Below are 14,314 nucleotides of genomic sequence, written 5' to 3' on the forward strand. Positions count from 1 at the left end.
TTTATGAAAACGTATAAATAGTTTAAGGATGTTAATCGATATCATTTTTGTGTTTGCATAATTTCAACTTTTTTTAAAGAATAGCCTACTAATATTTTTATTTATTATAGCCTACTTATATTTATTATAATTACATTTTATTTATTTTTGTATTTATAATTGGCTGCTAATACTAATTGTTATACTTTTTTTTTTAATTATTAATTTAAAAGGTACTTCTGGCATACATTAAAATTGACGCCATGGTGTTTTTTATTTGTCGTGTCTGATTTAGATCCGTCCTAAACTGATAGAAGTATGTCATTTCTGTGACACTAGCGGCACCTAGCGGATTACAAAAATACAGCATATTTTGCAAACACCTTTCGCATGTTGCGCCTCCGTCGACTCAAACGTCACAGGTGCTTGTGAAGTTACGTCTCAACAGGTAAATATGGACTACTCTCAATAAAAGTTCCAACATATTAGAAATACTTTTTGCTGTGTTGCTATTTGTCATGAGCAAGCAAATGAGTTAACTAACAATGTCTAGAGAGAACGTGAGCGTCTCGCATATTAGCTATAAACCCATTCAACATAACTGCATTGGCCACATTTATTTACATGACGCACCACACAGCATACCCGGTTAAAAAAGTCACCGCTTGCCACTGCTATATAGGTTGTTTGTCACTTCCCTGAAATACGACCCAAGCGTTTACTGAAGTTGCACCCCTATCGACAACGGGACACTTTCATTTTAATGCATTGTTCCCTTTTATCTGCGTCATATTTCGGGTTTCGCGTAGCTCAATTGGCAGAGAATTGCAATATATTGCAAAATATATATATATTTTTGTTGTTGTTGTTGTTTTTTTTTTTTTTTGAGGACAGTCTGAGCGCACCAGGCGCATGGTCCACAAGGGTTGTACCTAGTCTCTTAATGAGTCATGGTTGTGTTTTGGGTATAACGTGCAAGAAACCAACCAGAGTCTCATCTCCCATTCCCTTTAAAATTCGCTATTTACATGGCAAAATATAGACACATTCAATCTGACAAGTCAGTTTAAATACATGTGTGCATTGCCATGATTGGTCAACTAATTAGCCAATTTCATTCATCATTACTCCAAATAGGTAATTCTGAAACATGCAATGATTATCCATTATGACAAGTAAGTATTTTTATCTTTATGTACACAATAATAATCTTTTACACTGTAATACTTTTATTTTTAATATCTGGCAGGTTTGTGTGCTGCTGTGTGTAACAAGCAGAGTGTACGCATGTTGTGCAGCCGCCTATAGGGCGCTGGACGTGAAAATGATAACTGCGTCGGGCTGAAACTAGCAAAAAACACTTATGACGCGCCTGGCTTTGCTTTGCGCCACCAATAACCACCAATAAGACACTGGCAATTTGAACTGGGTAAAGAATTTAGACCGGGAAAAGACTGAAAAAAAAAACATCCATCTAAAAGACTACCATGGACAAACAGCTAAGAGACTGAATTGGTATTTTAGTGGTGTCACTTCCATGAAGTGGCTGACGGAGCAGTTGAGCTCCAGGCTATGGCGACCTGCCACCTCTCGGGTCAGAACACTAACAAAGAAAACCTGTTAGCTGCTAGTTGCAGTGAAGGAGGCTAGCCGACACTCCAAATATCTCACCTCTGATGAGCGCCGAGGCAAGAAAAACTACTGCAGTGCACACGGATTGTGACAAAAGCGACACGCCAGAAGTGTGAATAAATGAGGCACATGGGTCAGAAAGTCAAACTAGGACTATTATTGCGCTGAAATATGTTTTTAATGCATCCTGGGTTGCAATGAGCTCTACACATTTTATTTGTGGAAAGAAGTGACTATGTTATCAATGCCGCATTTTTATACCAATCACTGAGAACTTCCAATGCAGCTTTTGATGAATGTATTTGTTTAAGTGCTGGATAATTTGACAATTTTCATTTCAGCTTGAAACGCAAAACAAAACCATGTGACACTCTCAACGGAGACTTCAGCCTAGACATCTGCACATTGGGTCAAGACAGCACAAACCTCATCAGCAAACACAGGCCCTTTGTATTGTTGAAATTCATTAGCTACACCACACTCATTCTCAAGCAAAAGATCAAAACATTAATAATGGATTCATAAAGCTTCAGTCTACAATCAACATGCACATTCTGCGAACATCCCTGACATTTAAACTATTACGTTTCACTGATAAAGAGATTTTGCATGAACATTGTGATACAGGAGTTTGGGCCTGTCAGACAGAGACGCTTAAAGGATTAGTTCACTTCAGAATTAAACTTTCCTGATAATTCAGTCACCCCCATGTCATCCAAGATGTTCATGTCTTTCTTTCTTCAGTTGAAAAGAAATGAAGGTTTTTGAGGAAAACATTCCAGGATTTTTCTCCATATAGTGGACTTCACTGGGGTTCAACGGGTTGAAGGTCCAAATGTCAGTTTTATTGCAGCTTCAAAGAGCTCTACATGATCCCAGACAAGGAATAAGTGTCTTATCTAGAGAAACCATTGGTCATTAAAAAAAAAAAAAAGTGTATATATATATATATATATATATATATATATATATATATATATATATATATATATATATATATATATATATATATATATATACACTTTTTTATATATTTTTTTATATATATATTTTTATATATATATAGTACTTTTGGACTGTACTATATATATATATATATATATATATATATATATATATATATATATATATATATATAGTACAGTCCAAAAGTTTGGAACCACGGAGATTTTTAATGTTTTTAAAAGAAGTTTCGTCTGCTCACCAAGGCTACATTTATTTAATTAAAAATACAGTTACAACAGTAATATTGTGAAATATTATTACAATTTAAAATAACTGTGTACTATTTAAATATATTAGACAAAGTAATTTTTTCCTGTGATCAAAGCTGAATTTTCAGCATCGTTACTCCAGTCTTCAGTGTCACATGATCCTTCAGAAATCATTCTAATATGCTGATCTGCTGCTCAAGAAACATTTAATGTGTACAATTGTACAAAATATTTGTGTACAATATTTTTTTTCAGGATTATTTGATGAATAGAAAGTTCAAAAGAACAGTGTTTATCTGAAATCTAATCTTTTGTAACATTATAAATGTCTTTACTGCCACTTTTGATTGATTTAATGCATCCTTGCTGAATAAAAGTATTAATTTCTTTAATTTCTTTTCAAAAAAAATAAAAATAAAAATTCTTACTGACCCCAAACTTTTGAACGGTAGTGTATAATGCTACAGAAGCTTTGAATTTCAGATAAATGCTGTTCTTTTGAACTTTCTATTCATCAAGGAATCCTGAAAAAAAAAAAAAAAAGTACACAACTGTTTTCAACATTGAAAATAATCATAAATGTTTCTTGAGCAGCAAATCAGCATATTAGAATGATTTCTGAAGGATCATGTGACACTGAAGACTGGAGTAACGATGCTGAAAATTCAGCTTTGCATCACAGGAATAAATTACTTTGTCAAATATATTTAAATAGTACACAGTTATTTTAATTTGTAATAATATTACTGTTTTTTACTGTATTTTTAATTAAATAAATGTAGCCTTGGTGAGCAGACAAAACTTCTTTTAAAAACATTAAAAATCTTAGTGGTTCCATATAATATATAATAATACATATAAAATGAACTTTCCAGCCTGATTACGTAATGCGTGGCGCATCACAGAGCAGTGCAAGAAGAGCATTTGTGGTAAAAAAAAAAAAAAAGACTATATTATTATTTTATTTATTTATTTATTTATTTTAAATGTCCTGGAATGTTTTCCTCCAAAATATTCATTTCTTTTTGACTGAAGAAAGAAAGACATAAACATCTTGGATGACATGGGGTGAGTAAATGATCAGGAAATTTTAATTGTGAAGTGAACTAATAAGAGGAAGAAAGGATATGAAATGGAGACTACAAAAATAAAACATTCAAAGTAGGACGCAGCTTTAACCTGATATTCTCATTCAATAAGCGATGCATGGAATGAACTTTAAATTGAACTTTAAAGTGGAGGGAAAATTCAATGCTGAAATAAACCGATTCCCAAACTTAATTGTTAATTGTTTTTAAATAAATACATTCCACCTTCCTTTCAAACTCAAAAGACAAAAAGCAATCCTGCATGAAGGTTTGAACGGTTCGCTCAAGCCTGCAGGAAATTATTTGAACACGTTCAGACATCCTTGGCATGCACGTTACGAACGCCGCCGTCTGTTCAGAGTCTCAGTGCTACACGTTCAAATCCTATCAATCAATGTTCGCCGCTTGTCTGAAGGAAGAGGCTGGCAGACTTTCAAAGCGCAGTGGAAATCTTTCCACTTTGCTGCGCTGCCCATATGGCGGGATGTTCTTGTCGGCGTTCGCCGTGTAAAAACTCTCTTTCCACTGTTCATTTTTGCTGCCCTGCTGCCTTTTCCTGCAAAGAGACTTCTAATATTTATCGACTCGAGGTTTACATACGTCTGGACTTCAGGGCTTAGCATTGGAGGGGGGAAATGGTGCAGTGGCCTTTTCGACACGAAATATTGCAACTTTCACTCTCTCTTAGAGCTCTTTGCAGAAAAGGGACTGATGCGTAGAATTAACCTTCACAATGTTCGTGTTTCTCCGACAGGCCTTTTGAGTCAATGCGGTTTGAAATTCTAATGTAAATAGCATAAGGTCACCGGAGGCTTTTGTGAATTCAAGTGCAGTATTCCTGGAACACTTCTGAAGACATTCTTACAATAAAACACAAGACATCTGCTGAAGAAAAGACTGGCGTCATAATGAAGCATTATTGGGCTTAAAGTTAATGGCTGCAATTAATGTTATTGAATTAAAAGAATGAAAGTCATTCCAAATCCACTTTAGCAGGAACAAAGGTTTAGCACCTTATGAAAAATACATGTGATAAAAGACAAAGATATTGAGGAAAAATATCTCTATTCATCTAACAGGTCACTTTGGCAGGACTCATTTTCAAAAAGTCACTAATGTTCAAACTTTTTGACGATGTTCAACATGAAACGGAAACCCATAATGTGACATTTCCAAGTGAGTTTTTGTGTGTGATGTGCCAATTACACTACACAATGGGAAAAAATGTGAATAGGTCCATATGAATGTGCAGTATTGTTCAAAAGATTTGTAGCGAAGATTTTTTCACACCACAGTTCATTAAATGTTATTAGACTGCAGACTCAACGCACATTATGTGGCATACAGATATTTGCAGTTTTGCCACAGACACATAATTTTACAATTTAAAAATGTATTGAAGAGAGCTGCCAATGCAGGGGCCAAAAATTTAAAAAAATGATCATTAGCAGATTAATCATAGGGCAGTGCGAAAGGGATTGTTTTAAATGACCGTTACGATAAAAGGCACATTGGTCATATTTAATTCTATATCACCCTAATTAAAGTCTTTGATACGGTGAGCAATAGACAGACAACACCAGCAGCCCCTATTAATAGCCTCGGCTCATGGCCTGACTTCACAGGGAGCAGTAACTCTGGGTAATTTTATTAATAAAATCATCTCTCTCCAGAATACCCCTTCCATTTCCCATATCATCCTTTATGGCTCCCATTTAGACATCAGCTCCTCTTTTCCTGGCACACACTCACAATCTCTTAATTACTGCTGCACAAGTCGCCTATATCTCTACACCACACTATGGGATGGCAATACAGCTAATATATATATATGTGTGTGTGTGTGTGTGTGTGTGTGTGTGTGTGTGTGTGTGTGTGTGTGTGTGTGTGTGTGTGTGTGTGTGTGTGTGTGTGTGTAGGTGTGTGTGTGTGTGTGTGTGTGTGTGTGTGTGCTGGTCATATAATTAGAATGTCATCAAAAAGTTGATTTATTTCACTCATTCCATTCAAGAAGTGAAACTTGTATATTATATTCATTCATTACACACAGACTGATATATTTCAAAGGTTTATTTCTTTTAATTTTGATGATTATAACTGACAACTAAGGAAAATCCCAAATTCCAAATCTCAGAAAATTAGAATATTACTTAAGACCAATACAAAGAAAGGATTTTTAGAAATCTTGGCCAATGAGAGCCCAAGTTGCTCTGATAGTGGCCTTCAGCTCTTCTGCATTGTTGGGTCTGGCATATCACATCTTCCTCTTCACAATACCCCATAGATTTTCCATGGGGTTAAGGTCAGGCGAGTTTGCTGGCCAATTAAAAACAGGGATACCATGGTCCTTAAACCAGTTACTATTAGCTTTGGCTTATGACATGGCACCCCAAACCATCACTGACTGTGGAAACTTTACACTGGACCTCAAGCAACGTGGATTGTGTGCCTCTCCTCTCTTCCTCCAGACTCTGGGACCCTGATTTCCAAAGGAAATGCAACATTTACTTTCATCAGAGAACATAACTTAGGACCACTCAGCAGCAGTCCAGTCCTTTTTGTCTTTAACCCAGGCGAGACGCTTCTGATGCAGTACGTTGTTCAAGAGTGGCTTGACACAAGGAATGCGACAGCTGAAACGTCTGTGCGTAGTGGTTCTTGAAGCACTGACCCCAGCTGCAGTCCACTCTTTGTGAATCTCCCCCACATTTTTGAATAGGTTTTGTTTCACAATCCTCTCCAGGGTGCGGTTATCCCCATTGCTTTTACACTTTTTTCTACCAGATCTTTTCCTTCCCTTCGCCTCTCTATTAATGTGCTTGGACACAGAGCTCTGTGAACAGCCAGCCTCTTTTGCAATGACCTTTTGTGTCTTGCCCTCCTTGTGCAAGGTGTCAATGGTCGTCTTTTGGACAAATGTTAAGTCAGCAGTCTTCCCCATGATTGTGTAGCCTACAGAACTAGACTGAGAGACCATTTAAAGGCCTTTGCAGGTGTTTTGAGTTAATTAGCTGATTAGAGTGTGGCACCAATATTGAACCTTTTCACAATATTCTAATTTTCTGAGATACTGAATTTGGATTTTTCCTTAGTTGTCAGTTATAATCATCAAAATTAAAAGAAATAAACATTTGAAATATATCAGTCTGTGTGTAATGAATAAATATATAATAGAAAAGTTTCACTTTTTGAATGGAATTAGTGAAATAAATCAACTTTTTGATGATATTCTAATTATATGACCAGCACCTGTATATATATATATATATATATATATATATATATATATATATATATATATATATATATATATATATATATATATATATATATATATATATATATATATATATATACACACACACTAACTTACCAATCCATTTTTAATTATCTTAATATAAAAAATGGTACACAGAGAATGCAGTCAACATTTTCAAGTGATGAATTTGCAACGTTATTGATTCACTTCAAAGGACTGCATTTTTTGCTACTGAAGTTTGCATCTTGACACTCTCAAGCTATTACAAAACTAATCATTATCAGATAAAACATGTTAATTAATACAAATATATTGTGTATAATATATATTGCCCAGCCGTGCACCACTTCAAAAAAGAAACTCCCAAAAAATTTGCACACCAAACAACTTTTTCGTTGTTGTTAGAGATTCCTATTAAGCATTTCTATCACAGGCGTATTCCACCGAGCTGATAATAAGATCTTAAGAGAACCTGTTTTAGTTTGGCCCACATAGATCTATAAGAAATTCAAGCTTTACAGCCAAACTTGTGCTTGATCTGTCCTAGTCAACTAGCCTGACGCTATCCGCACACTTAAAGCATTTGTGAATTGCCACATTTAAATGCACAGTGCATGCATCTCTCTTGGCTTGCAATAGATTTTCCCTTGCATAGAAAAATAAGCAGGAAGAGAGCAAACAAAAACATGTACGTGACAAACATACGGCAGTCCTACCTTTCCGACATAAAGTGGCTCCGTCCCGGTGTATTCCTCCACAACGAAGAACTGATTCCAAACCCATCCCCTCTTCACCCTTTCATGAGACATCGACCATTGATCAGAACCTCTTTCCATCATCCCAACACTAGTCCTTACAGTCTGACCGGACAGCCATCCACAGCACTGCAAAATTCCCAGAGTCACTGCCAAAACCTGAGCTCCTCCTCTCCAGTGGGGAGCCATGCTTGAAAACGTTCTTGTCTCTACATGGGGCAAAAGTTAGAAAATCGTTCTTTTCTTCTCAACTGCCTGATTGCTTGAGAAAAGCTCCTTGACTCTGGAGTTGAGGAAGGTAAACGAGAGTTCGCCGCTGCTCAGTGAAACTATAAATCCAATAGGTTTTTGGTCATTTTTTTCCAATCGGAGAGGCCACTAGGTCCCAGAGAGGGCATTTAAGAGGACTCTTTCTTGAGAAGATGAGGCAGTCTCAGTGATACACAGCTATAGCTCCTCCGATTCGAAATCTGTGTTGGGTTTCTCAATGACGGGATACCAATCACAAAGCCATTGAAGTCTTATTTCTGTTGAACAGCTGAACAGCTACAGGTCAAAACTGCAAACATCAATATGGGCATGTCAAAAAAAAAGATTCTCTGGTTCAGTCTTGGCAATCCCATTGTGAGTCCAGAAATTAATTAACACTCCAGGCTAGTGGCATTAACAAAAAGGGTGTAATCCAACAATTACCTCTATACCTTTTCATTTCCATGTATGAACACTTCACATCCAAAAAAGACAAAAAAGCAATCCTCAAATGTCATGGTGCAAGACGTTACTCAAAGTCGAAGGCATTATTATCACAACCTAGATGCCAAGATCCAGGGGTCGCAGGTTTGAGAGTCTGACATTGATGCATTCATGTCGACCTCAGCAACTGATCACCTGTAACAGAGCAAAGATAAATGATTAGAGAAGCAAAAAAGCACATTTAAATGGCTATACAGCTTTTCCCAGTTGCAATAATCAATAGTGAAACAAACTGTATCGATTCTTGGCTCCTTGTTATGGCGTTCTCATTCTTGTTAAACAAATACATAATTCAATACATGCCACAGTGAATTTGCAGTCCTCTCTGACACACAAAATGACTTTAAAGTGGTTGCACATCTAAACTCTTTGACTTTCTATCGGATTCCATACAACTGCAGCAAGAAAACAGACCTTCATTTAGGTGATCTACCTGAAAAGCATTTCTGAAAGCAGAAACTTTGTACTCAGCAAGAATCCAGATAATGTGTTAAGCCCAAGAGCAATGTCTTCTGTGTTAGAGAGCCAGGTGTGGTTGGAAAAGGAAAAAGGGAGGTTTATATATCATGAACTTGAGCTCAAAGCATCTGTCTGCCGAGTTGCGGCCCATGGCAGGCGGCTTACACTGGGGGCTATCTGATTAATTGCATGAGGGAGCACTAATTGGATAAAAGTATTAATCAATTAATTCAATCCATTAGAGCGGCAACCCTAATGCTTAAAACAAACACTGGTCAGGAAGGTGAAGATAAGCTATGGCCCTTTTGTGCATCAGCCAAAACGCCGTTGGGCAGAGGAAATGATTAATGGTCTTCGAGGCTTTCAGAATAAGAGAAAAACAACAACATTTAGCATGGCTGAAATGTCACAACCTCAAGGCTAAAAGATTACAACTCCTGCGGACGAGCGTGGGCCAAGAAAGGCCCTTCAGGATATTGGTAGTTTAACCTTTGGCAGACGGTTGCCGCTGGTTCACGTCTGGAGGAAGGCCAACGTGCAGTTTGCGTCGTCTAGCTAAGACATCCTTAGTGAAACATCTTGAAACAGAAACGACCTTCTAAAGAGGGTGAAAAATTAAACACTAGCGGTCAGGAAAAGGGAATTAGGAATTGCAAGAAAAAACTGACAGCAATATGCATTAACACTGAGAACTTAAATGATAAAAAAACAGGACATAAACACAAAGATGTCTTGAGAACCTGCTAAAATTAGTACATGTACTGTACAGCATTTTTTTTTTATGTCTGAGTGATACAATCACCTCATTTTCAGCCTTTAGGAAGACAGTTAGGCCTGGTGATCTTCTTTTAGTGCAAACCGAGAGTATCGAGAGAGACAAGCAAAGCGTGAATGTCCACAAACCATTTGAATGCCTTCATTATCATGCTAAAAACACCACATGCAACTTTCACACTAATAGGATCCAATCTATTGCAATCTTATTGCACAGTGCCCACACCAGCATTTTAGCAGATGGTAAATAGTGAAACCTCGACTTTTGCTTTGATCATGCCTAGTGCATTTCCTAAAGATAAACACAGGTTTGAATAAAGCTTTGCATGAACAACTGACACCATGCATTAACACTGTGATTATAAATGGTGAAAAACAGGACTTAGGACTCTATCATACGACGCAGTTATAATTTTCACATCCAGCACCTATGTTGTTTAAATAGCAAATGCACTCGCGCCCATCTGTTCGCCCATGGGCGTGCTTTTCTAAAAACGAGGTGTGTTTAGATGCATTGTTGGCATGTTGCTATTTTGAGACAGCTGAAAACGACTGTGCCATTGACCAACAAAAACCTGCTCTAAAGTCAATGGTGCATTATTTTATTTGTTTATTTATTTATTTTTTGTTTTTTAAAGGGCACGTTAGTTATATATGCCTATAGGCGGGTGTACAACGCACGCACACTCTTGTTACACTCACAGGGATGCACAGCAGCACACAAACATGCCAAATATTAAAAATAAAAGGATTACAATGTATGTATTATTATTGTGTACATGAAGACAAACATGCTACTTGTCATAATGGCTAGTCATTGCATGTATCAGAATTACGTATGTGCAGTAATGATGAATGAAATTGGCTAATTATTTGACCAATCGTGGCAATACACACATGTTTTTAAACTGATTCGTCAGGTTGAATGTGTCTATATTCCTCCATGTAAAAAGCAATCCACCATGTTGCAAGCGCACCTGGCTTTTAAAAGGAATGGGAGATGACACTCTGATTGGTTTATTGCACGTTACGCCCAAAACACACCCATGACTCAACCCTTTTGGACCATGCACCTGGCGCGCCAACCATTTTTTCCATCGTTAAAGTGGATTCAGCCCTAAGTGCACCATGAGCTTCAGACCATGAGCTTAGATCATTAAAATAGGGCCCTAAGTTGTCTTGAGAACCTCATAAAAGTATCACATACTGTATGTTTTTATGCCTGAGTGATAAAATCACCAAATTATCAGCCTTTAGGCCTGGTGATCTTTTTGTTAGTGCAAACCAAAAGTATCGAGAGAGACAGGCAAAGCGGAGAATTTCCAGAAACCATTTATTACGCTAAAAATACCATGTGCAATTTACACAGTAATAGGACAAAGTAACCTATTGTAATTTTGTTGCACAGTACCTACAGCAGCATTTTAGCAGATGGTAAATAGTGAAACCCCGACTTTTGCTTTAATCATACCTGGTGCATTTCCTAAATGATAAACACGCAGTTTGAACAAAGATTTGCATGCAACATGCATTAACACTTTGAACATAAATGGTGAAAAACAGGACATAAACACAAAGATGTCTTGAGAACCTGCTAAAATAAGCACATGCTGTATGTTTTTATGAGTGATAAAATCACCTCATTATCAGCCTTTAGGAAGACAGTTAGGCCTGGTGATCTTCTTTTAGTGCAAACCGAGAGTATTGACAGAGACCATGTCCAGAAACCATTTATTACTCTAAAAATACCATGTGCAATTTACACGGTAATAGGATCCAAACTATTGCAATCTCATTGCACAGTACCCACACTAGCATTTTAGCAGATGGTAAATAGTAAAACCCCAGACTTTTGCTTTGATGCATTTCCTAAAGATAAACACAGGCCGTTTTCACCAGGGTAGCTTACTGAGCTGATTAGCCACCTGCAGTACGGACTCATGCTTGATTTTTTAGCTTATGCAATTTAGCTTTTTTAATGAGGATATATTTATTTACCAAAGCAAGAGTTGACAAAGGTTTTCTGCACTTACTGTTAGTTTTTTTTTTTTTTTTTTTTTTTTTTTTGATGCTAAGGGGCTGTGACATGTGTGACATTTAGCTACGCTTCAACTAGCATCTCAGGTCAAGCGTTGATTCGGGTCACACTTTGCATCTAAACGCACAGGATGAAGAAAAATGAAGTTCAGTAAAAACAACTGATCCTTAAAATATGTACACTGTTTTGAGCATGTTTGGCTGATTAGAAATAGAAAACATCAGAAAGCCCCTAAAAAAACTCTATTATTATGACTTCAAACCACAAGCCCACAAATATGCCAATCAAAAGAACCAGTCAATCAAAAGCATCAAACAGCCTGCTTTTACATTGCATTGATCAAATGCAATATTATTTTTTTTTGTTTGTTTCAAATTAGTGTGAAATGTTCTTAAGAGGAAACTTCAAAGTAATGTTGTTTATTTCCTTTTGCCTCAAAGAAAAACTATTTAGGGCAAGTCAAGATTAGTTCATTTTTGTCTATCTAGAGTTTCCTGCAGAAAGGCCCGAACCAAGTACATATGATAAATTATAAACCATTTGTATCAAATATTTTCTCTGGGTGCATGCACTCCTCTGAAGTAGTTTTGCTCAACCCTTTGGCAGTTAACAGCGGGGAAAAAAGCAAAAGCTAGTTAAATTTTCCCTCAAACCATCCTAGTTAGCCACTCATTGCGCACTCTTGAAATTTTCATGATGATTTGGCCCTTATTAAGATGTGGTATGGAGCATAAATGAATTGACTAAAAGGATCTGGCTCTTTGGGGTCGGCCATTCTCTTGGCTAAGTAGAAAAATGTCAATTAGCAAGTTTCTGTGGAAAGGCTGGTTGTGCAAAGCCCAGCAAAACAGGCCTTTCTGATACAGTCGTAATGCCTCCACTACCACCCAAAACGCTATTGGCAAGCCGGGCGCGCTCATTCGTGACCTATTAGGTCATGGATTGATTATAAAACATGGCTGCTACTTCTCATCAGACGCCAACCAGAGAGCAGAGGTCGTGACAGCCGGCAACCGGAGCCAGAGAGGAGACCGATCACCGCCGAGTGATGGGCTTCAGGCCAGAGCGCAAGAAAAAGACGCTCTCCCTCGCTCTTCCGACAATCTCCTTTTCACCTGCACGACATCCATCCCTTTAATGGGAGTTGCTGACTGCCTATTAGCCACTCCTGCACAAACAACCACAGCGCTTGTGAGGAGAGGGGTTAAAGGCACTCTTATATATGTTTTGCTTCCATCTTTGGACCGTCTTTGTCAAAACGGTTCAAATGAGAAAAGATCCAAAACATCAGACTGATTAAAATCTGGGAGGATTTTAAAAAGAAAAACAGTATTTGGAAACTAATAGCCTGGGGTTAATAAGCTGAGCTGGCCCTCTTCTCCGGCTGTGCGATGTTTTGATGTGTCATCCGATTATACGTTTGCCAAGCACTCCCCCAAGCATGTATCAATGCATGAAAGCTCTCATCAAAGCCAAACCACATGGACTTCTAATGACTGTGGTCATTTAAATGAACCCAGCAGCCGGAGTCAAATCCCCACACCTTGACTATTGCAATCCGACATTTACTCACTGAAAATCATGTAGAAATGACATATATTTGACATATAATAATGACGGGCTTTAAAATCACAGGCTTTAAAGTCAACAACAAATTGGCATTCAGTACTACACTTCAGTAATATGATGTGCTTCTAAGTAAAACAGAGCTACGTAGTGACATGATTTTACAGGGCACCTATTATGCCCCTTTTTACAAGATGTAATATTGGTCTTGGGTGTCCCCAGAATGTATTTGTGAAGTTTCAGCACAAAATACCCCACAGTTAATTTATAATAGCCATTTGAAAATGTCATTTTTGGGGCCTGTTTTAAAAAGAGCTGTTTTGGTGTGTACCACCTTAAATATAAATGAGCTGCATATCCCCGCCCTGCCTTTGGATGAGGCCGTAACTTGCATACCTATGGCAATAAACAGTCGGTAGAAGCAGAATGGCTGAGAATGAGAGACCCGCTGTTTTGTATGGCATTCAGCCGTACATGTTTGAACCGGAATCAGACCCAGATGATGAAGAGACTCCGGCAGAAGAAACACAATTGAGAATGGAGCAGGACGTCTCTGAATGGTTATTTGATACATTTATGTACTTATAGAGTTTTAATCGCGTCCCCTTTGCAATTATGGATGTGCAACACACACACACACACTGTGATAACGTTTGCGCAATTTTTTGAAACTACAAACACAAATACTGTGATAACGTTTGCTAAGTATGTTAGATACACACTATACAAACAAGGTTTAAATTATATACACAGACATTCTACGACGACGACAACAACTTTAGACGCATTTGTTATTG

At 37.5% G+C, this 14,314-nt stretch overlaps 1 protein-coding gene across 1 annotated transcript in view; it reads right to left on the reverse strand.

Annotated features, from left to right (window-relative positions):
- LOC137010751 (cadherin-22-like) overlaps window positions 1-8,116 on the reverse strand; it is a 120,274-nt gene extending 112,158 nt beyond the window's left edge. The window contains exon 1 of the mRNA XM_067373035.1: window positions 7,889-8,116. Within this exon, the coding sequence (XP_067229136.1) occupies window positions 7,889-8,116 (228 nt within the window). The remainder of the gene's footprint in view (window positions 1-7,888) is intronic.
- Between the last annotated feature and the right edge of the window lie 6,198 nt (window positions 8,117-14,314).

Source organism: Chanodichthys erythropterus, chromosome 21 (assembly GCF_024489055.1).
Source record: "Chanodichthys erythropterus isolate Z2021 chromosome 21, ASM2448905v1, whole genome shotgun sequence".
NCBI classification, from domain to species: domain Eukaryota; kingdom Metazoa; phylum Chordata; class Actinopteri; order Cypriniformes; family Xenocyprididae; genus Chanodichthys; species Chanodichthys erythropterus.